The sequence below is a fragment of the Carcharodon carcharias genome, chromosome 1, assembly GCF_017639515.1.
Source record: "Carcharodon carcharias isolate sCarCar2 chromosome 1, sCarCar2.pri, whole genome shotgun sequence".
Lineage (NCBI taxonomy): Eukaryota > Metazoa > Chordata > Chondrichthyes > Lamniformes > Lamnidae > Carcharodon > Carcharodon carcharias.
The window spans coordinates 69,667,103-69,690,294 of NC_054467.1; the positions used below are offsets into that span (position 1 = coordinate 69,667,103).

Genomic DNA, 23,192 nt, shown 5'->3' on the forward strand with positions numbered 1-23,192 from the left:
GTTTTCATTAAATAACAGATTGGTTTATTTTATCTCATACCATCAAACCAGCCAGATATTTAGATTAATTATATTAATCCACCTGATTTAATACTCTAAACATTTGGATTTTTGAAGGCTGTCTACCAGAACAAAATTGGCATTAAACCCGTATTTTAAAATACCATTGAACAATGAAAGCACACCTTATGTCCTTTTCAAAGTTGTATCTCTAGGGCATCAACAATTTGAACCATTTCCCCATGTCATTTCTGCCAAATCATTCCAGAGTGAGGAGCTCTGGTTGGACATTCAGATGAATACAACTCCATTTCTGCACATTAGCCTATTTTTCAGTTTAGGTATTAATATTGGGTTAACAGGAGAACCACAAAAGAGAGCGAATTGAGGAAATTTCATTAAACTGTAAACTGCTGCTTTCTATACTATGGATTGGTCATCCCATCTTTAAGTGGCAACACATTTGTCAGGACCATGACAGAAGTCATCAGTACATTCTTGCTGCACAGTATTGACTTTATCATTTCTAGCATTCAAGAGATCCACAGTATGCTAGTCCAGGTCACATCAGTCAATAAGCATAGCAGCACAAGGCCCTCAGGCAGCCACATGGATTTAGTTATCATAATAGTAAATGTTCTCTATAATCTTGATTTTTGAAAATGTATTAAAATATATGTTCTAAAACTATGGCCCAGACTTTGCAGTTGTAATGATGGCAAAACTGTCAGCGTTTATAATTACTGAACAACCTTTAACTTAGAAAAACTAATTTTATATTTGCAAAATGTCAAATCTTCCCACTGTAACATGTGACTTAAGCACACGAAGGAAAGCTAAACTTCAAGGAACAAACTATACACAGTGAATTATCATGGCCAGTGATCCAGATCTCTGCCATATATGGGATCCTCAATGCAGTGGACTCACCTGTCTTGAAATGTTGCTCCAGCTACTGGCTGCAGTTCTGCTTTCTCTCCATAAGGCATCTCAGATTTAGGTGTGCTGCTACTCATTCTGACTAGGCCTTCAAATCCCCTTCCTGGCTCTTTAGCCACTCTCAGGGGCTGCAAGCTGCCTTATTCATGACCTTGGCTCCTGCCACTCAAGTCCTAGACTTGTCCTTGCTGCTTTCTCCTTTGCCTCATGGCATCTGGCTCCACCCCTCAGCTTGTGAAAGATGTCGCTCCCTGCAGGGAGGAGCCCACAGGGGCCTACCAGTTCCCCTGCTCAGTGCTCTCCCCCACCATCACTACTTGCTGCTGGAGGCCCTGCTACACCATGATTTAAAAAAAGATAGATTTTTAAGATATGTATTTTATGTTTACTATACTTCAGCTTCTACTTTAATCCAATGCATATGTCCCAATTTTTATTTTGCTGTCTGTAAAATGCTTCAAAAGTGAAGAATTATCAGTGAATTTTTACTTCTTGGTTTGATGTCCGTGTGAATTCTTCAATGTACTGCCACTGCAACTGTTAAACTATCAGTAACTTTGCAGTTTGTACATGTGCAGCGAAACGCAGAAATCCAGAAGGCGGTGTCAGAGATTTCCTGCTCCTCTAAAGAATATGCTGTTAAAAACTCAGGAGATAGAAACTTTTAGAAATCAATTGAATTGATGTGAACTTCCACTTTTACACCATCACTCTCACCGTGAAAAACCTTGAAAAATTATGCTTTGTTGAATGAGTAACTGGGTTTTTAATAGGATATGAAGTTCATAATTGCTGCTGAAGCCACCTCTGGCTCAGAAAAACTAACTTTATGTTGGTGAAATGTCAAATCGCTCCGTGGTGATGATAAAATCCATAGATTTTAAAAATATATTTATTTTATATTTATTTTATTTCAGCTTCTACTTTAATCACATGCATATGTCTCAATCTTTTTTTTGCTATCTATAAAATGCTTCAAAAGTGAAAAGCTATCAGTGTGTTTTTTTTTACTTCTTGGTTCACTGTCTGTGAGAATTTGTCAATGCGATTAGCTGTTTAGCCTGCTTGATGTCATCACTGCTGCTGGATATTGGAGATCCTCTTGAGCAGACACCTGAACATTGAAAAAAGTGAACTCAATGCTACAATGATTGCTAGATTTTTGTGGGCAGCTTTCTTTGAGGTCAGCAATGATCACTGTCAATTTGCCTCTGATCATAAAACCCAGTCCAATGGGTACCAGAGTTTAGGTACTTGCTACCATAATAAAGAAACATATACTTAATTCCTTTTTAAACTTCCAGATGCATTGCATGCATTAATCATAAGATACGTACGAACATATGGATTAAGAGGAGTAGGCCACTCGGCCCCTCCAGTCAGCTCTACCAGTCAATAAGATCATAACTGATCTGATGGTAATCTTAACACCACAGTTCCGCCTACCCCCAATAATCTTTCACTCCCTTGCTTATCAAGAATCTATCTAGCTCAGCTTTAAAAATATTCAATATAAAATTTCTCCCCACCTGTGTCTTAGATGGCGGCCCCTTATTTTTAAACAATGACCCTAGTTCTAGATTCTCCCACAAGAGGAAACATTCTTTCCACATCTACCCTCTCAAGACCCCTCAGGATCTTATACGTTTCAATCAAGTCACCTCTTACTCTTCTAAACTCCGGCGGATACAAGCCTAGGATCAGCATCTTTTCCTCATAAGACAGCCTGCCCATTCCAGGTATTAGTCTTGTAAACCTTCTCTGAACTGTTTCCATTGCATTTACATTTTTCCTTATTTAAGGAGAACAATAGTGTACACCGTGCTCCAGATGTGGTCTCACCAATGCCCTTTATAACTGAAGCATAACCTCCCTGCTTTTGTATTCAATTCCTCTCACAATAACATTCTATTAGCTTTTCTAATTACTTGCTGTTCCTGCATACTAACTTTTGCGATTCATGCATGAGGACACCCCGATCCCTCTGCATTCTCTCACCAATTATGCTTCTTTTTTATTCTTCCTGCCAAAATGGAAAATTTCACATTTTCCCACGTTATGCTCCATTTTTCAGATCTTTGCCTACTCACTTAGCCTATCTATATCCCTTTGTAGACTACATCCTCTTCACAACTTACTTTCCTATCTATCTTTGTGTCATCAGCAAATTTAGCAACCACACCTTCGGCCCCTTCATCCAAGTCGTTTATATAAACTGTAAAAAGTTGAAGCCCCAGCACTGATCACTAGATGATTGGAGGGGCCTTCAGATCAGAGGGGGATCCATTGGAAACAGCTGGTCAACCAACTGTAAGGGACTTCAACAACAGAAGTTGATACTTGGTGCAATTTAAATTAGCACTAACTTATTCTTGTGCGTTACGCAGTTTTGTTGAAAAAGCAATGGCTAAGTACTGACGAAGGGTTTTGATCTGAAACATTGACGTCTGTTTCTGTCCACTTATGCTTCCTGACTTGCTGAGTATTTCCAACATTTTATATTTTTAATGGAAAATTATATTTTATATCACTGACATGACAGGGGATTTGGTTCTTAAGTTTCATGACTTGTATGATACCAGTCATGCCTCCTCACACTCTTTCCCCCCCTGCCACGGATACCATAGTGAATACAATTTTAAATTGTACCCCACTTCTCTTGGTGGCAGTGACTTAAGCACTCATGGGTACAAATTACTTTTGGTGCCTTGCTGAAATGGCCATTCCTCATACATGAGAGTTTCAAATTTGATTAAATTGATGTCATATTCTCATATGGGAAATGGGAAGATTTGACATTTTTCAAATATAAAATTAGTTTTTCTAAGTCAAAGGTTGTCATATTTATTCTCACCTGACCAACATATACAGTTCCCAGCTGAAGTCATTGGATAGCAATCAGGAATGGAAATCTTGGCTCATAGTATTGCTCTCAGATGAGAGAAAAGTATGAAATTAATATCATCAATTGCTCAGATCAGCAAAATCAGCACACAGCATGGCCACTAAAATATTCAACCTTTTCTCATAAAGAAGTGCCAAAATTGATTACATCCTCAGTACCATGGCAACTGTCTCTTGACTGAAGGAAAAGCTGTAACATACTTCCAAGTCTGGTCAATGCTGATTGGCAAATAGGCAGTGAAAGCCCTTGGCATCTGCTGGGGACTGCCACTTAGGATCAGGAATTTGCCACACTGATCAATTCCAGGAATCAGTAGACCAATTTACCCTACTTCTGTGAAGAATTCATTTTGGAGAGAGGTTTTCATTTTCCTATCCTAAATGGTGCAACCCACAATTCATAGATTTTTGTTGAAATATTCTCACACAACTCTGCCTTCACATTCAGTTCATAATATCCGCAATTTAAAAAATGCTTCAATAGGTCTGCAGTGAGATTATTTAAAACTCACATTATTCTCTTCTACGTTTTGTAACTATTTTATCCTAATCTTGTTCCTTTCAGTCTTGGCAAATTTTATTGTAGCATGTTGTTTACTGATGGCCCTCAGCTTAATCAGTCTGACTGCACAGAGACTACCAACTAAAACATTTCAATTTAAAACAGATGTGAAGTGTACTGATTGAAGATACTGTAGGTTTAGATCAAAGGTGGTGAAAGTATTGCTGAAAAATGTGTTCAGCATTTGGCTTTTTCAAAGCATGCTCTCGCCTTTTGTATTTATTTTGGACAAGAAAGAAGAGGAGGGTACAGGAAACAGAGTCATTAACTAGGTCGGAAAATGCTGAAGTCAAATGTCCTTTTGTTTCACTTACATTTTCTTGACAGATGGGTGTGGTTGCTTAGTTATAAATAACAGGAAAGCAAACTAAATTTCTGAAAATAGGCCAGTTCATACCCCAGTTCTAATTTTAACTTTCAATTTTTCCAAACAATTTCTTATTGATAAACTCTCAGGCTCAGGAAGGGATCAGGATATGGGCGGAACTGAAGAAACTCACCTTTCCTGTAACAGCTGACCACACTTTCAGTGTGTTGTCATCAGAACCACTGACAATTCGGTTACCACAGAATTGTAGGCATGTGATCACATGATCATCATGACCTTTCAGCACCTGCTGAGAAAGAACATTTCACACTCAGAGCCAGGACAAATTGGGATGAAAGACTTCTTATTACAAAAATAATGCACCAGCTTCTCCAATACCTAGGCAAAGTGCCATTCTTCACATGGGTGTCTATTCAGTGAGTCTTCACAAACTAGTTAATCACAGACATGTCCAATTCAGTCCTCACTATACCTGCACACCTAGATCCTTGAGAATAAATCATTGCATAGCAAATTGGATTGGGGATCCTGACTAATTTTGTTCCGCAACCCCATCCCAACCCTACATAAAACCAGAGAAAATTAGGCCAATTTTAGTGCTTCCACTGCTATTTATGTTGAGCTCAGCACAAATTGAGACTGAAACATGGAGATTCCTAGTTTGTATGACTCAGTTCCATATTAGCAATGCAGTTCCCAGTTGAGAAATACAGGGATTTTCTAACATTTTTATAAAAGAAGTCTTTAAGTTTGGCTCTCCTTTTCCATTAACACAAGCTGTAGTTTTCATTTTAGGGCAAGAGTAAGGCTTATCTTTTATCACGTGACTTTTGGAATTCATCAATATTTATGATATGCTTCTTCAATGCTTATACATATTTGTATCCATTGACACAAACTACCATTTTGCAGAAAATTGTTCCCAAAATTTCAGCTCCTAAATTCTCTTGAGATAGTACCTTTGGGGTTTTTAGATCTCCACAGCGCCAGTTGGTGTCTATTCTGTGCTGTCGGATATAAGCACTTTTCCAAGGGCTGTGAGCAAAGCCTGGTTTGATCACTTTTCTCCTTTTGATGTACACAGGTTCATCAATTCCTGGAGGAAGAAAGATTTCACTTACTTTTGAGAAGTGATTTGCTAGGATTCTCAGGATAAAAAAAATCATTTTACCTTTAAAAGGAAAAAAATATTGACACCAATTCTGCATTTGTATTGGCATACTACTTCTTTCAGTCTGTTTTTCCCCCGATATTAGAGAATCCAACCACAGTAAAAATACTTCTGTTAGTATAGGCATTCACACCTTTGTAAGTTCCTTTCAACATCCTTACCTTCCTCTTTACATTTTTCTCTCCAAAGTAGGTTGTCTTCAGCTAGTATCCTCCAGTAGCGGCAGGTCTGTGCTGCCTGCAGCAGATCCTTGGGATCCAGGAATGAGAGAACATACAGTGCCAGCTGCAATGCATACAAATTAAAAATTACTGGTTGTTTCCTTTCTACCATGGTAAAGATATCTCTCAAAAATTATAGTTGTAAAGATAAAGTAAAAAAACTGAAGGGAGGTATACAAAAGCTGGAGCCTTCCACTCTTGTACAATAGGATTGTAAAGACATTTATTCATTCTATTGCCACTGTACACACAATTGGGATCAATTCACAATTTGACTTTCAAAACTTTTTTTTAAAAATAGAATTCTTGTCATTTGTGTATTACAACATCATATTTCAGAAACTAGAACAATTTTGATTAGCATCATTTATTTAACACCTGAAGTGTTAAACTGCCAAAGCTGCATTAAGCATTAGTAAGAAAATCATCAAACTCTAGAATATAGTTTTTTTCCCCAGGCAACCTCACCTCTTTTGGGAGCAGTGATATGAAATCTCGTTGGAACTGGGGTTCTATAACTTGCATCATGTGCTTTACTTGGGTAGGTTCACAGCTGTCAATTAATTCATCTAATGCAAGTAACCTTTCTGGTCCACTCCAACTCTAAAAAAACAAGCACATTTAGTGAAATCATACTTGGATGGTGACAGACTGTATGCATAAATTAATTCAATTCTGGAAGTGTGGTGGGAAGTGGTTGGAAAGAGACAGAAGGGTGCATTAAAGACAGGCTGTGGACATATTCTATTTAACTTGCACCTCACAGTGGCAGGTAATGCCCATCTCCTCTTGGTGTTCAATAGCATTACCATCACTGAAGCCTCCACCATCAACATCTTGAGGGCTACCCTATAAATACTGTGACTACAAGAGCAGGTCAGAGGCTAGGAATCCTGCAGTAGATAACTCGCCTCCTGACTTCCCAAAGACTGCCCACCATCTACAAGGCACAAGTCAGGAGTGTGATGGAATACTTTCCACTTGCCTGGATGAGTGTAGCACCAACAACACCTCAAGAAACTCAACATCATCCAGGACAAAGCAGGCCACTTGATCGTCACCCCATCCACCACTTTCTACATTCACTCCCTCCAGTGCATAGTGGCAGCAGTGTGTACCATCTACAAGATGCATTGCAGCAACTCCTCCAAGCCTCATTTGATAGCACCTTTCAAGCCCGCAGCAGCTCAGCTCCACCTCTTAAGAGCAATTAGGATGGGCAACAAATGCTGGCCTTGCCAGTGATGCACACACCCAAGGAACGAATAAAAAGCTTGTTTATATGCATGCTTCTGCTTGGTTTCTATCTGGGATGCAGGAGGCTGTGAACAATCATTAGCAAGGAGGCTACGAGCAATTACTGGCAACGTGTTGCATAGCATTGAAGATCAGGATATCTCCTGTGACAGGAGAAAAGCAGATCAAGTTTTGGCCTTCTCGTTACTGTTGAATAAATGAAAGTAGTCCTGCTTGTAAGAACAGCAAAATGTGCATCTAGAGAGACAGAAAGAACACTCCTCACTTTTTTCTGAATATAGCACAGGGGGCCATAATTTGCTGTGAGCATCTCTAATGGCAGAGACCATCAAGTACTCTTGCACCTTTGTGTTTTTAAATTTTGCCTGCAAAGTTGCTGAATGTGAGAGTTGGTAATGGGACAGCAGGAACACATTAATTTTCAGTGCCAGAGAGGTTGACTGACAGCAATTAACAGTCATTGAATCGTTAAAAGGGTACTTACGACTGAAAAGAACAAGACTTAACTTTCTGTGGTGAGTTTACTGTGTACCTCCCAGGCAAATACAGCAATTTCATGCCACTCAATGCCTTTCAAGATGCTGTTTTTGCAAAGCTAACAGCAGAGTGGTGCAACTCAGACAGCAACCTTTGGATTTCTGCATTTAACCTTGCATCTGCTTTTGCCTTAAGTTGCCACAGCATTTGCACATAAATAAAGATAGTGCTATTAGCCACGTCACCATTTTGACTGCAAATTAAAGACCAATGGAGGCAAAGAAAAACATCAGAAGGATGTTAGAAAGTTAGAAAATGAGAAAATCAAAGCAATAAAACTAAAGGTCAAAGTAAAATGAAAATTAAAGGTAAATGTGAACTTATATAAAATAAGGTGACAGAGAAAACCGTAAAACCTAAAGGATGAAGAATAGAAAGCAAAATTAAATAAGAGTCAGAGGCCAACAAAAGAGGACAGAGCACAAAGAGAAAAAACAAGGGACTGCAGTACGAATGAATTTGAGAAATGTCTGTTAAATTGATTAAATGTAATTTATATGTATATTTACAATTAAGTCAACCAAATCATTCAATTAAACTGCTCCAACTGATGCTCAAATTTTCTCAATTAACAGCTGCCTGTTTAAAAGAACTTTTGGAGCATTATCAGAAAGCTGCTTATGAGCCTATAAACTGATTTCAGAAATCCTCCTCATTCATGGATTATTGATAGGAAACTAGATGACTGATGATTATAGAGATTCAATATAGAACGTGCGAACAGTAGCAATGTATTTATGAGTCCACATTAATCTAAATAAAGGTTAAGTTCATTTTTCTCAAGAAACAGGTCACAAATCCAATCAACTTTCTCTTCTTTATGACTGGTTTACTGTGTGCTCATGTTTTATGTACAGTGGTAAGATGCTTTAAAGGAACAGGTTTTCAGATGACCTTGGCAGTCTGCATCTCAAAACAATCCACCTAAAATGTTGAATATCCTTTCAAAATAGAGTATTCTGTTCAAATTCCATATAAAGATGAACAAATTCCCCCTGAAGCGACACTATTCCTCCAAATTGCATTCCACAACTTCTGCTTCCACGAGATTTGTTATAACTGAAACAAGTTGGCTATAGATTTTACTTAAAGGAACATACTGTACAATGTAACACTGTCACAGAATGCTGCCATTGTGCGTCCACCCATATATTTAAAGCAAGGAGTTGGTGGGGCAGGGTAGGTAAACTGAGGGAAGAGTGGTTCAGATGGAAATAAGACCCTTGCTGAATTGTGATAAAACTTTCCAATAGAATGACAAGAGGGAATGCAAATTTAAACTTGCATTCAAATCCATGTCATTATTTGACTTACAAAAGCAACAAGAAAAATTCTAGAGAAACAAACACTAGATCCAACATAGAGATGATTTAAGAAGATCAAAGGCCTAACGCAGTACTGAATTTAAGCTTACTCTGCATAAAATGAATTGTACGGTTTGGAAATAAAGATCCCAAATGCTAACTAATGTCTTGTGACATTGCTCATGGATAGATGAGTACTGTTGCAAACTTTAGTTGGGTGTCTGGCCTTTTCCTTTAATGCTACTTCTGAATGACTGTGAATCCAAGTAATTTTAGCTGTTTGCATGAAGAACTGAGGATGAGGTGTCTGGCTTTCCTTTTTAAATTGATGGTTTTATATCTGTGACAAAGCGTGACAGGTATGTATTGAACAGCAGATACATAGTTAATTCTAGCAAATCTCCTGTGGCATTGCTCAAGGTAAACTATTATTCTTCTAAAATAAGGCTATGTCTCTTTAAGGCAACTAAGTTCAAATGTTAAATAAACGCCAGATCAAGTCCTTCAGCGCTTAACTGTTGTTTATTTAGAGAACTTTGTGAATTGCATGATGAATCATTTTCCAAGGGTATCAGCCTTTTAACAAATAATGCAGATTATATTTTCTGCTATTGAGGTGAATTTGTGGCCCTTTTAAGGATACAAAGTCTAAGGCGGCAAAATTGGATAGCCCATGAAGAATTAAGCAAGGGGATCTTGGTACAAGTAGCAGGCTAACTTTGTACTCCTTGCTAATTTAAAATGATTGGAGCATGCAGCCATTCAGCGCTAAATGCACTAATGAATGACAAAATGGAGAAGGCACCGAGCACATTGAGAGACTTTGTTGGGAATATGCAGAGGCGAAGTTGTGGCTTTGGAGGGAGTGCACAAACCTGCAAACAACCCATTTATCCAACCCTTCAAGCACCACCTGCCTCACATGTGGCAGAGACTGCAGATCATGTATTGGACTTATCAACCATCTCAGGACCCAACGAGCAGGGAGGAAGTCATCCTCAATTCTGGGAAACTGCCTAAGAAAGAAGCTGAATGACTTTGCAGCTCCGTAGTGGGGCCCAAGTTCATGTGAGGCTAGCATCACTTAAAGCTAGCCTGCACTGAATAAATACAGACTGCACCTCAACAGTGAGGAGCATTCTGGATGCAACAGGAGCTGAAACTGGGTAAAGAAAATTTGAAGACCAAGAAAAAGATTCAAGGATGGTGTAATGGCCAGAGTAGATGACCCAAGTTTCTCAAATGCTGCCTTGGTGCAAGGAGGTTGACAGAAGGAGAGGGGTCCTCTTCTCTCAGGGGCCCAGAAGAAGGCAGTGCCAGCAGGTAGCTGTTGTAGTTATTGCCAACATTCTAGCCCTGAGGATGTGGAAGAAGTTTAATAACCTCATGTGAAAGGTAAAGATCAGTGAGTGCACCTGCAATGACCACATTCTACCAACTGCACCATTAGCCTCACACAATCCTCCATATACCACACATCCCACAGAGGCTGGGAACAGGGCAGAATGGGGCTGCAGGAAACGAGGGCGGAGTGGGCCACGGGGTGCTCCTCAGGGGCCAAGGGGAGCCGCAGGCAGCTCCACAGGGGGTGAGGGCAGGGGGGTGTCACAGGGAGGCTGCAAAGGTTGTGGGCAAAGGGGAGCCGCAGAGGTAGAGGGCAGAGGGATGCTGCAGAGGCTGAGGGCGGAGGGCTGGTTCTTCAAGGCCCAAAGCTATTCCAGACCTGCAAGGTCATCTGCAGTCTTCTCTAGTGAAAGTTAGGGGTCTTCCGCTAGTCATGGTGTATTCAATGGGGTAGCACTGTTTAGCAGCACAAGGCTAGGCAAAAGCATCCTCTAGCCAGGCACTAAGGCAAATTGAGCTTTGTACACAGTATTGGATATTTTATTGGGTAAAGTTTGTATGGAATGGTTGCTTTTTGGTCACTTTCATTTCAGGCCGTGAGGATGCCGTGAAGGTCTGTAACAAAGCAATGGTGTGGGCTTGGTGAACAATGAGAATCTAGGGTTTTAATCAGGGAGGCCAGATTTGAATGATGTACTCGTGGATAGCCTATCCAGAATGCTGATGTGCCAGCTATCTCCTCCTCTTGGGAGGCTTGCCAAATTGGTGGTGGCAAGGGCTATGGCCTCATGGTGACCAGGAGGATACAGCAGACTGTCACAAAACAGAACATCCGCTCTGGTGAGTACTGAAGGCTCCATGGTCCAGGCAATGAACTGTTGCTTTAACACCCAATTGTCTGCTTGTTGATGTTCCTCATATATATGAGTGCCAGCCACAAGCTATTGAGTTGCAGAGAGGAGTCATCAGCCAGTTGTAGAGTGGTGAGCCCTTGCCGCTCAGCAGCACCCTCTGGTTCACCATGGAGCTGCAGACTGACACAGGATGAATGCATCAACACTGCTGCCAGAATAGCAGGCATTCACTAGTATAATGTTCTGAACATGGTCGCAGACCAACTGCAGTTAGTGGTAGCTTTAAGTGGTAATCTCACCATTGAGACATGTCTCCCGCAAAGCCATGTGTGCGCAGTTAATGATACCTTGTACCATGGGAAAGCCCGTTATTTTGGCAAAGCCAGCTGAAAATTCCTTCTGCCTCTCTCTGTTCAGAGGAAAGACAATGAAGTCCATTTTCCTGGCAAAGAGAGCCTCCGGATACAAGATGGATGACAAACTATGAGATGTTAGTTATGGCATCAGTTCCAATTCGGATGGATCCAGATGCAAAGAAAATCAGGTCCACTTGCAGCACCATCCTTACTCAGCTGAGGTTGCAGATCCAGTTGCAAGAGATGATAGAGTTCTTTGACCACCACCTTGGTGAAATGCAACCACTGAACACAATAGTCCTGGCTTAGGCAAAAGTAGAAGTGCTCCCAGAAGACCCTTGGTGGATAAATTCTCCTGTTGGAGCCCTTCTTCCCCTCATCCCTCTGCCAGAGGCTTGTGATCTTTGCTGCCTCTCCTCCATACTGTAGTCCGTATGACGGGGAGAAAGTAATGTTCTCAGAGCCCTTGCACTAGCAACCAAAGCCCTCCCCATGTGTACTGCCATTCACTGCAGACTTTACCAACTGCTTTAAGCTCCTACAAATACACAACATATGTATAAACTCAGCAAAAGTAATTAGCAACTCATCTTCAAGTTGTTCATGATCCCTGATCGGGAGGGTCCCTTGTGCTGCTCAATGCATGTTCAGTTGTGTGTGTTTAAGAGAGAGAGAGAGAGAGAGAGAGAGAGATTTGTCTCATCTGTCTACCTCTAATTCTTTGATAAGGGAACAGGACAAATTGTAATGTCATTGGTCATTTCAGAAGCACTCAGCATTTAAAGTCAGGTCCTTGTACACCAATCACAAAGCAAACATGCAGTTGCAGCAAGCAGTTAAGGAGGCAAATAGTATATTGGGCTTTCATTGCAGGAGTACTTGAGTACAGGACCGAGGATGTCTTCCTGCAGCTGTACAGGGCCCTGGTGAGACCACACCTGGAGTATTGTGTGCAGTTTTGGCCTCCTTACCTATGAAAGGATACACTTGCCATAGAGGGAGTGCAGCAAAGGTTTACCAGACTGATTCCTGGGATGGCAGGATTGTTGTATGAGGAGAGATTGGGTGGACTAGGCCTGAATTCGCTGGAGTTTAGAAGAATGAGGGGAGATCTCATTGAAATGGTTAAAATTCTGACAGGGCTGGACAGACTGGATGCAGGGATGATGTTTCCTCTGGCTGGGGGGGGGGGTCTAGAACAAGGGGTCACAGTCTCAGGATATGGGGTAGGCCACTTAGGACTGAGATGAGGAGAAGCTTTGGATGGTGAACCTGTGGAATTCTCTACCATAGAGGGCTGTGGAGTCACTGAATATATTTAAGGAAATAGATGGATTTCTAAACTCTAAAGGCATCAAGGAGCACAGGGAGAGCACGGGAGTATGGCATTGAGATAGAGGTTCAGTCATGATCATATTAACTGGTGGAGTAGGCTTGAGGGGCCAAGTGACCTACCCCTGCTCCTATTTTCAGTTTACATCTGCGGTAAACTATGACATCTCAAAAGGGCTGGACATCTGGGGATAGAATTCTAGATTGTGCACCACAACTGTGCTAGAAACCCTGGAGAAATGTCATAAATAGCTTTTTACTTTGTTTGCCGACTCCATGGGAGAACCCCATGCAGAAATTCTAACCTGAGATCTCTGCCGCTCTTCATCACATTGCTGATACAATGCTTATCAATTGTCAATATTTTTAAAACATTCATTCACAGAATGTGGGCATGGCTGGTAACAGCAGCATTTATTGTCCATTCTAGTTGCCCCCAAGAAGGTGATGGTAAGCCTGCTTGTTGAATTGCTGCAATCCATGTGGTAAAGTTACTCAGTGCTGTTAGGGAGACAAATGCAACAACGATGAAGGAACAGCAATATAGTTCCAAATCAGGATAGTGGGGGAACTTACAGCTGGTGGTATTTCCATGTGTCTGTTGCCCTTGTCCTTCCAGGTGGCAAAGGTCACAGGTTTAGAAGGTGCTGGCATGGAAGCCATGGGTGAGATGCTGCAGTTTGCAATGCATATGGTACACACTGCAGCCATGGTACAGCAGTGGTGGCGGGTGTGAATGCCAATCAATCAGATTGTTTTGTCTAGATGGTATTGAGTTTCTTGTGGTGTGCTGTTTAGAGTTGCATTCCTCTAGGTAAAGGAGAGTATTCCATCTCACTCCTGATTTGTGCCTTGTTGGTGGTGGAGAGGCTTTGGGGAGTTAGGAAGTAAGCCACTAACTGCACATTATCCAGCCTCTGACTTGCTTTTGAAGCCACAGAATTTATGCAGCTGGTTCAGTTAAGGTTTTGGTCAATGGTGCCTCCAGGATGTTTATGGTGGGGTACTTGATGATGGTAATGCCATTGACTCTCAAGGGGAGGTGATTAGACACTCTATTGTTGGAGATAGTCATTCTCTGGCACTTGTGCGACACAAATGTTACTTGCCACATATCAGCCCAAACTGGATGGTGTCCAGGTCTTGCTGTATGTGGGCACGGCCTGCTTCATTATCTGAGAAATTGCAAATGGAACATCCCCGCTTAGGATCTTATTGATGGAAGTAAGTCAACTGAGAAAACAGCTGAAGATCGGTTGGGCCTAGGACACTGCCCTGAGGAACTCCTGCTTTGATGTTGGGAGTTAAACCATGAATGCACAATATATTACCCTGTTATGATGAATCAAATCTCTTCAGAACCAGAAACTAATCATTAAGTAAAAAATGGCCCTGATCATTCAGAGTTAAGCTATCGTTCAATAAGAGAACTTTGGCAAGCATTTCAATCTGGAATTGGATTGTTAGGTTCAATTCAACCAGTGGAGGCAGCCCTGGAATCTGGTAGCACTAAGATAGAATCTAAAGTATTTGGCAGTGGGAGGAGACGAGAGGAGTAGTCCAAGCTTTGGGAGACCCCATTTGCTTAGTGACATCTTTGAACGACCTACATGAGGTGCTACAAAGGGATATAGAGGAGATAAAGACAGGCTAAGCAATTCTGGGTAAGAAGGTGGCAGATGAAGTAAATGATCCACTTTGGCAGGAAGAATGTAAAAGCAGATTTTACAAAAAAACGAGACTAATAAATGCTGGGCTTCAGAGGGATTTGGGTGTCCTTGTGGATATATCAAAGAAAGTTATCAGAGATGCAGTAAGCAATTAGGAAGGCAAATGGTATGTTACACAGTCTTTATTATGAGGGGTTGGAGTACAAGAGTAAGGAGGTCTTGCTGCAATCATATGGGGCATTGGTGAGACCACACCTGGAATACAATGTAGTTTTAATGTCCTTGTCTAAAGGAGGATAAACTTGATTCAGAGCGGGTGGTATAATTGTTCACTAGACTGATTCCTGGGAAGGGCTATCTATGAAGAGAGATTGAGTAGAATGGGCCTATAATTCTCCGGAGTTCAGAAGAATGACCTCATTCAAACATAAGATTTTTTAGAGGGCCTTACAGGATGAGAAGATTGTTTCCCCTGGCTGGGCAATCTAGAACTAAGGGTCATAATCTTAGGGTAACAGCTTGGCCATTTCAGACTGAAATGGAGAGAAATTTATTCACGCAGAGGCTTGTGAATCTAGGATTCTCTACCTTAGAGGGCTCTGGATACTCAAGAGTATATTCAAGACTGAGATTGATAAATTTTTGGGCACCTAAGGGGTCAAGGGATTTAGGGATAGGGCCTGAAAGTGAAGCTGATACAAAAGTTCAGTCATGATTTTACTGAATGGCTTTTCATCAGGTCACCAGCCTGAACCATTAACTGTTTCTTTCTCCATAGATGCTGCCTGACTGGCTGAGTATTTCCTGTAATGGTGTTAAATAATCATAAGGTTGAGTGAGCTGGCAGAGGGATAGAGCTAGGCATCATCAGTATATATGAGCACTTCCTGGTCTGTTTACATCATCCAGACAAGAGGTTAGTAGAGTGAGCTTCTTCATCAGCATAGCTCAATACTGCATCACACTATTCATTTGCCAATTGGAGACTCAAAGAGCCCCAGCAGCATTAAGCTTAAATGATGGCAATTTATAGCAGTGCTGAAAAATACATTTACTAGACTGATGAATTGATAAAGGTTTAGGTTGATAAAAGTCTTACACACTTAACCCCGCTCCCATATGAACACAGTAGCTTAACCTGCTTATGTCTGGTTGATAACAGAAATTATATTGAACGCTTGCTTGAAGTCTCTCTTTTAAATAAAATACACCAGATTTTGGTCAAGTAGCAAATCAGAGGCAAACATCATATGTTAGAGGGTTTTGCAGCACTTCATACAAATTCAATGTAGGAAATCAACTAATTCCACATTTGCTATTTGACTGCAACAGACAGAAATTTACTGACATGTATATGTATGTTACTCTTCACAGGAGCAGTTTCATAAAAGGCAGGAAATGAGGACGTGCTATACAGGATACTATGTATGTATTGAATCTTATCCGGTGTCATTAGGGAGTCATTTGTGTTGTGATTGCTATAAGTCTGGCTCCGCATCAGAAACAACAGATATAGAGTACACTGCTTTATCTCTAATGTCATCTTGAAGTTATTAGTCTCAGCAAAGGCAGGGAATAAATTTTTAAAAATCAAATTGCAAATAAAGCTCCCTATAGTCTTCAAAATATAGGCACAGATTCAAGAGCAGAGGACCAATTCACAAATATTGAGCAGAAAAATATTTCCACAAATAAGGGTAAATACTTTATTCTCCAAGATCTGAAAGTAGTATTATGCTGCAGAATCTACATGCTTTATCTTTCCTTAAAAGCCGCAGTGATATGTATGAACTAACACAGTCAACAGAGGAACAGCCCAGCGTAGGTCCAGGTTTCTCTTTCGCAGCATGATATTTTTTGACTATAATAATTTTTCATGATAAATATCCTGTTACTTTAGTACATCCTAACCTGGAAAGTCTTCAACCAATCTTGGAGTTCTGGAGGGGGCTGGACAGTTGTGATCCGGCGCCGCTGTTGCCCTTGCCCATTTGCAGCTCTCAGGTCGCCAAAGGTGGTAGGTGTTGCTGAGCATGGAACCAGCCCTGTGGTGCTGCTGAAAAAAGGAGATCATGAAAGCAAACCTTGGTTTAAAACATGAAAATTAATTTCATAAATTACTAGCATTCACAGATAAGCATCCGAAGACTATCCAGGATAAGATGAATTTTGCTCAAGCAGACAAACAACTTACATTTATACAGTATATTTTACATTGTAAAATGTCCCACTGCACTTCAGAGGTGACAGGGATAGGAGGGGGCAAGGCCATAAGGGGATTGAAACACAAGAATGAGAATTTTTTTTTTAAATCAAGGTGTAGGTGGATTGGGAGCCAATGCAGATCAACAAGCACAGGGATGATGGGTGAAGTGGACTTGGGGCAAATTATAAAATGAGCAGTTGAATTTTGGATGGCTTCACCTTTATAGGGAATGGATGAAGGGAGGGTGGCCAGAAAAAGTATTGGAAGTGTCAAAAAAGACAGTTTTTGCACTTAGGAAAACAGCAAATCAAGTGCAGGAAAGTTTTTAGAAGACAATTAAAAGAATACCTTTTTAGTTAGAGCTACTTTAACAGAAACTAAAAGATAAACTTACTCGTAAAATGATGGGGAGGGAGGGAAGAAGGGAAGACTTACATTTATGTTCAAACTTTCGTACCCCCGGGATGTCAGAAAGCTCGCCACGGTCAACAAATAACTTTTTGGAGGCAAATGCAATAGCCAATTTGCATACAGCAATATCCCATAAAGTGGGGAATTAACAGTTAATCTGTTGGAGATTGAAGAACCAGGACATTAACAAACTCCCCTCTTTTTCTTTAAATTGTATCAAAGGCTATTTTATGTTCACCTGAAGCTGAAGGTGAATCACAGTTTAAATTCCTCTCCAAACAAGGGCACCTCTGACAGTGGAGTGCTCTCTTTGCTCTGCATTGTTGCATTAACCTAACTTATTTGCTCAAATCCAACATATGACCTTCTAGCTCAAAGGTGAGTATCATCATGGAACCAAATAGGCATGCTGATATATGATATTACAAGCGTTAAGAAAAAGGCTGCTCAGTTTGTAGCACACTGCACGGGATCAAAATATAGCACCAAAGATTGTTAGCATGGAGGTTCAAACCATAATGCCACTGAATTTCAATCTCAGTTGCACAAATATGAGGAACTACTAAATAGAAGCCATAGGGAGAGAAAAATATAAAGAAATTGTGTTTTCAGGCTTCCCTTCTGTGCTGCTGGTACCTATTCAGAGCTGCACTCATCAAGGCTGTAATCAAATCAATTATCTGCCCTCATATTGTCCATGGTGAAAAGGATACGTTTTTGGTGAGGGCGCAGGGGAGTGGTGGCAGTTGAGAAAAATATCAAAATAAATATCCTTTGAACAAAAATGCAAAATCTGAAAATCAGATTTTTGACAACTAATTCAACATTATCCTATTGAATAGGTGAACTGATAACCCTCCAGTTACCATACTTCAGCATATCAACAGCAACAGTCATGTGAACACAAAGTCTCATCACTAAAAATGTACCAGATAGAAAAAAGGACTAAGTGATTAACTCGTCTTCTAAAAAAAATGTAAGCAGCCTTTGTCTTGCTGGAACATATCACTGTAGTTATTTTGATAAAGATATCAGAAGCAAGAAACTCTATAAATTAACAAAAATGCATAATCAGTTTTCAAAATAACAGAATGCTGAATAATTATTTTCCTTCCAAGAAACAGGCCTGGAGTGTATTGTTGCCTCCCACGTGCAAGACCACCCCACTTGAAATCAGAATGCCAAAGTCTTCAGTAATACCAAAGAGTCTTCTCTGCAGGGTCAAGTGTCTTACACATTCAAACGATTTTAGTAGTGTGCTTATTCAACCGTGATCTCCATAATTCCAATTGGTGCAGGGAGCAGCAGTGAAACAGTTTGACAAGAAAATAGCCATCACAGCCAGCCGGTCAGGGAGAATTGTGCTGAAAGCCTGCACTGTTTTTACACTGAATTGCCTTAATAATCCAGGTTTTAATAACCCAATATATTAGAAGAGATGGGGAGGGACGGAGGGATGATGGGGTGGAGGAGAGTTTGTTGCTTGTGGAGGCACACCACATTTTCAGCAACATGAATTTAAAGGTTATGCTGCAGTACACCAAAGGACAAGCATGAGTCAGTTCAAGTAATAGTTAACCTATTAGCCATCCTTTTGAAATATCTACTTTTCAACATTACAGTAGTCAATATGGTTTCCTTGAGCCAGCACCAATACAAATGAGCACAGAAGTTGTAACTTTCAGACCATAATTAGATGTTAACATGATCCTTTGTATGAAAGACAGATCAGCTAAATTTTAAAATAAATTTTAAAAATGAAGCAAATGACGAGTATTCCTGAAGCAGATTTCAAAATTCCTATTCTCTCAATTTTGTATTAAATCTCAGCTTAAGACTTCAGAGTTGCAGTATAATTTAGTAACAGTTCTATTAAAACAGAAATAGAGTTTTGTCAGACCCCATGATCACGGAATTTGTCACTGTACAAGAATCCCAAGCTTTGTGCTTATCAAATAAAAGAACATTTTTTTAAATAAGGAAAACCCAGTTTTACAAACTGGCAAGAAACACAAAAATCAGAAGAAAAGTCATGAAGATTCTAACCGTCTATTTTGTGCTGTGCATTTGCCATATACTGAGTGCTTAATCAATGCTTTACGGTGAAGCATTTTATCTTTAAAAGCATGGCAGCTGAGAACATGATAGACTAAAATGTTAACACATTAGCAAACGATTTTATTTGCCAATAAGGAAAGTGTTAATATGGATCTGAGAAAGCAAGTCATGAAAACCATCTCTCTTGAGGGTATGCCTTGTGTCTATGGGTTAAGAAGATCTGTTACCATGTCAGTGGTAGTTGCTTGTTAACATACATGAAGGATTCTACCCTGTGGCCCACACTGCCAAATTATAATTGGGCAAAAATTAGTATGATTTTTATACTTTGCATTTTATGCCAAGAAACTATCACATCTCAGCCCTCTTTATTTGCCTGCAAGAAACATGGACAACATGCAAGACTGAGGGAATAATAGGTTAACAAATAATTAGGTTGCATACATACTCCATGAATTTCTTTTTCAATTTCAAGTCTGCCATTAGCGACCAAGTTCAGCTCACTTCCTAAACAGGAAGCATTGAAACATATGTAGTAGGATGCAAAACCTTCTTGTGACCTAAAATAACTAATGTATATGAAGTATTATTTACCTTTTGTACTCTGAACCTTTGCAAGGTTTCTTCCCTGAAGAGAAAGACCGGACCTCAGGGCCAGGGTCCAATTTTCTCTTCATCTGTAAGAGAAAAAAGTTATTTTTTTAAAAAATCTAAAACACTGATCATTGATTCAGTTACCCAAACTATGCTCTACATATGTAACTAATAGCCATTGTAGCTAAATTCTCACAGTAGTAAATAAAGATAGATGGTATTATGCTAGCTGGTTTCATAAGAAGCAATAATTGCATATTAAGCAAACAGTCTTCATTAAGGATTAAGTATTTCACAGCTATCTTAGTGTCCTGGATACTGAATTCATAAGAAGGTATTTTAATGCCCATTGTGACTAAAACACATACATGTTCTATGATGTACTAGATTCAGTCCCATTTCAACATTACAGCATTTTAGATCTTCCAAATTACAAATAAAGATCATCATTTAAAACACTGGGACAGGCAATAACTAACCAACAAAAATGAATGGTTTGTGTGTGTGTGTGTGGAGGGGGGGGGAGAGAGAGAGAGGGAGACAGACAGAGAGAGAAAAATAAGAAAAATACATAAGATTTTTGCTTTACTTGGATTCTATAGGCTATTTTTTTTACATATCTAAGGGAAATTCAAAGAGTTTTAAATTTGTAGTTATTGCAATGCATATTGTTCTGGGAAAAATTTCAGATTCCCAATGTGGGAAATATTATTGTGGTGCACATCTCGCTTCCACAAACAGCCACAGAATGACAACTTTTTAAAATAAAAATGCTCAAGGAAGCCAGAAGGTTCATTATTTTTTTCCTCGTCATTAGGCGTCAGGTACTGCAGCTTGTTAAATAGAGTGAAGCATTTAACATGGATTTAACTCATTGTTTAGATCTTCAGCCTTCCAAAAATTTACAAAATCAGTCAAATTATTCTTGCTCTTAGTGACTTAGAGATTAAAATACAGTTCTATGGATGATTTTACAAATCAGTTTATTCAATCGTTGCATGTTTACACCTGATCTCATCCAATCTGTGTGACATAAAGACAGTAGTCACTAAAATTTTCAGCAAAGGTATGAGTCATTTAACCATTTCAAAAGATGCCAACCGCAAAGTCATTATTTATTGCCAATAAACTAAAATACCCTGGCCATTTGGCTTTTTTTTTAAAGAAGTGCATTTATTTGTATTTAACCTTCATTAATTGGATTAGGAATATTCTACCACTAACTGTAACAGAAAAAAAATGACCATTTGGGGTTTTTTATATTGAATTACATTGGTATATATGGTTATATTGTCACAACCTAGAAATGTGAAACAGACGGCAGCAAAAAAAAGTGTTCATTCATAAGTCCAATGTGTTCCAAATAGAGATTTTTTCATAGCTTGTAATGCTTGCCGCTTTTTGCAACCAGAGTGAAGCCATAGGAGATATACGTACGTGTCACTGGAACCAATACATTCTTCATGCACAAGATAAAACCTAATTGTGAGTTTATTACTAGTGCTACACAGTGATGTTACATAACGCAGATAAACCATGACACATTCGCGAGAACAGCAATAGTCACTGTGATTTCACTATCACCATATGATGTGAATATTACCAGTTATTTGAGAAGCTGCGACAATTTTTTATGAGCTGCTGTAAAGTCATAGGTCGATCAACTATTTAAGCACACACGACATAAACCACGGCCGCAACATTTAACCTTAGTTACCAAGAAAACAAACATTTTCATAAATCTTTCTAACGTTAATTTTAACCACGGCCACGTCAGATCAGTACTTCAAAATAAAAATCTATTGTGGCAACATCAAAAACAGCAAATGATGATGGCATTTATTATACACTAGAATAAATTTAACTCATTTTAAGAAATCAACCGGCAATACTCTATACTCCCTTTTAAAATGAATTAGACGCAGCTGTTGGGTAACAGGTAGCATGATTTAAAACTGAATTTTTAATGGTTTTGCTACTAGTTATAATAAAAGTCACAATTACTAAATATTTTGCATTCTGAAAGTAAAGATTCTCTCTCTACTTTCCGCTAATTAATTAGCCTTAATGTTTAGCGATGCGCTATTACCAGTAATTTACAAAATGGAGATGAAAGAAGCCATAATCTAGTTGCGTTTACTTGATGCGCTCCACATTTTTGTGCACTTACTTTAAAAAAGATCATTTTTAAAGTGCCGTAGAAACCCATCTTTACTGTTGGTTCAAATCCTTGTGTGTTCGCCTGACGATTGCTGATAGTGTGTTCCTCCAGGTAGACCAAGCGATGTCCCCAACATGGACATGCTCAGGCACGTCAAAGAATGGGAAAACGTACACGACAATTGAGAAAACCACCGTCTATAAAGCAAATGCAGCTCGCCGGCAAACCAATTCTCAGACAGAAAGCTGCACTGGGGCGTCAAGAGAAAAAAAACACAAAAAGAAGGGGGAGCAGAGACAGAAAAGCTTGCCTTAAAGAATCTGTTCACCAATGAACAGATTCTGGTGTCTGGCAGATGGATCAAATTGCACTGCACTCCACCCCCTGCCTGGGGGGAAAAAAAGAAATGGCAGAGTCCAGCTACCGACAATGTGAGTTGCACGTCAATTAGATGAACAAAGCCCCAGGGAGCCTGTAAGCAGAGGGGGAGCGAAACGGAAGGAGGAATACAGCCGGTTTCATGATTGAATTCAGCTCACCCACCACCCCGCCTCCCCATCAATTTGCCTGCCTGCATTCTGCGGGCAAGTGGAATGTGTGGAATTACTAATAAGATCTGTACCATCCGAGAATTATTTCTCTACTGTTCACCGGATTACATTAAATTACGTATTTTTTTTTGAAAAGAGCATTTCTCCCCTCCATGATTTATTTTGCGGTCTATATATCAAAGGGCATGTAAATCGGGTCTCGCCCCCGCCTTTTTGCCCTGTTTATATAATTTCACCTGCCTGTCTTCACAGTAAACGTGATGCAGGTGGTATGTGGGAGAGAACTCAGGGCTCCCCATCTGCCAATGATCTCCTCCCATTGCCATGGCAATCTCTGAGTTTAAGTGGCAGAGGTCGGCCACCTACTTTGGAGTTAGTTTTGCTTCAAGCGCGCTCTTGGAACCCCTGGGAGTCAACTCCCAACCTTTACAC

The 23,192-nt window shown here is 39.9% G+C and overlaps 1 protein-coding gene across 6 annotated transcripts in view; it reads right to left on the reverse strand.

Moving 5' to 3' along the window:
* The window catches only part of fbxw7 (F-box and WD repeat domain containing 7), a 189,930-nt gene that overhangs the window by 23,178 nt on the left and 143,560 nt on the right, over positions 1–23,192 (reverse strand). For 2 of the 6 annotated variants that reach the window (XM_041208186.1, XM_041207915.1), the window contains exons 2-7: positions 20,049–20,131; positions 16,691–16,835; positions 6,594–6,728; positions 6,066–6,189; positions 5,693–5,829; positions 4,906–5,022 (exon numbers count right to left, since the gene is read on the reverse strand). In XM_041208186.1, coding sequence (XP_041064120.1) covers positions 4,906–5,022; positions 5,693–5,829; positions 6,066–6,189; positions 6,594–6,728; positions 16,691–16,835; positions 20,049–20,131 — 741 coding nt within the window. Of the gene's footprint in view, positions 1–4,905; positions 5,023–5,692; positions 5,830–6,065; positions 6,190–6,593; positions 6,729–16,690; positions 16,836–20,048; positions 20,132–22,218; positions 22,740–23,192 lie in introns of those variants that run through there. The other 4 variants (XM_041208096.1, XM_041208372.1, XM_041208281.1 and 1 more) reach the window with 4 other exon arrangements.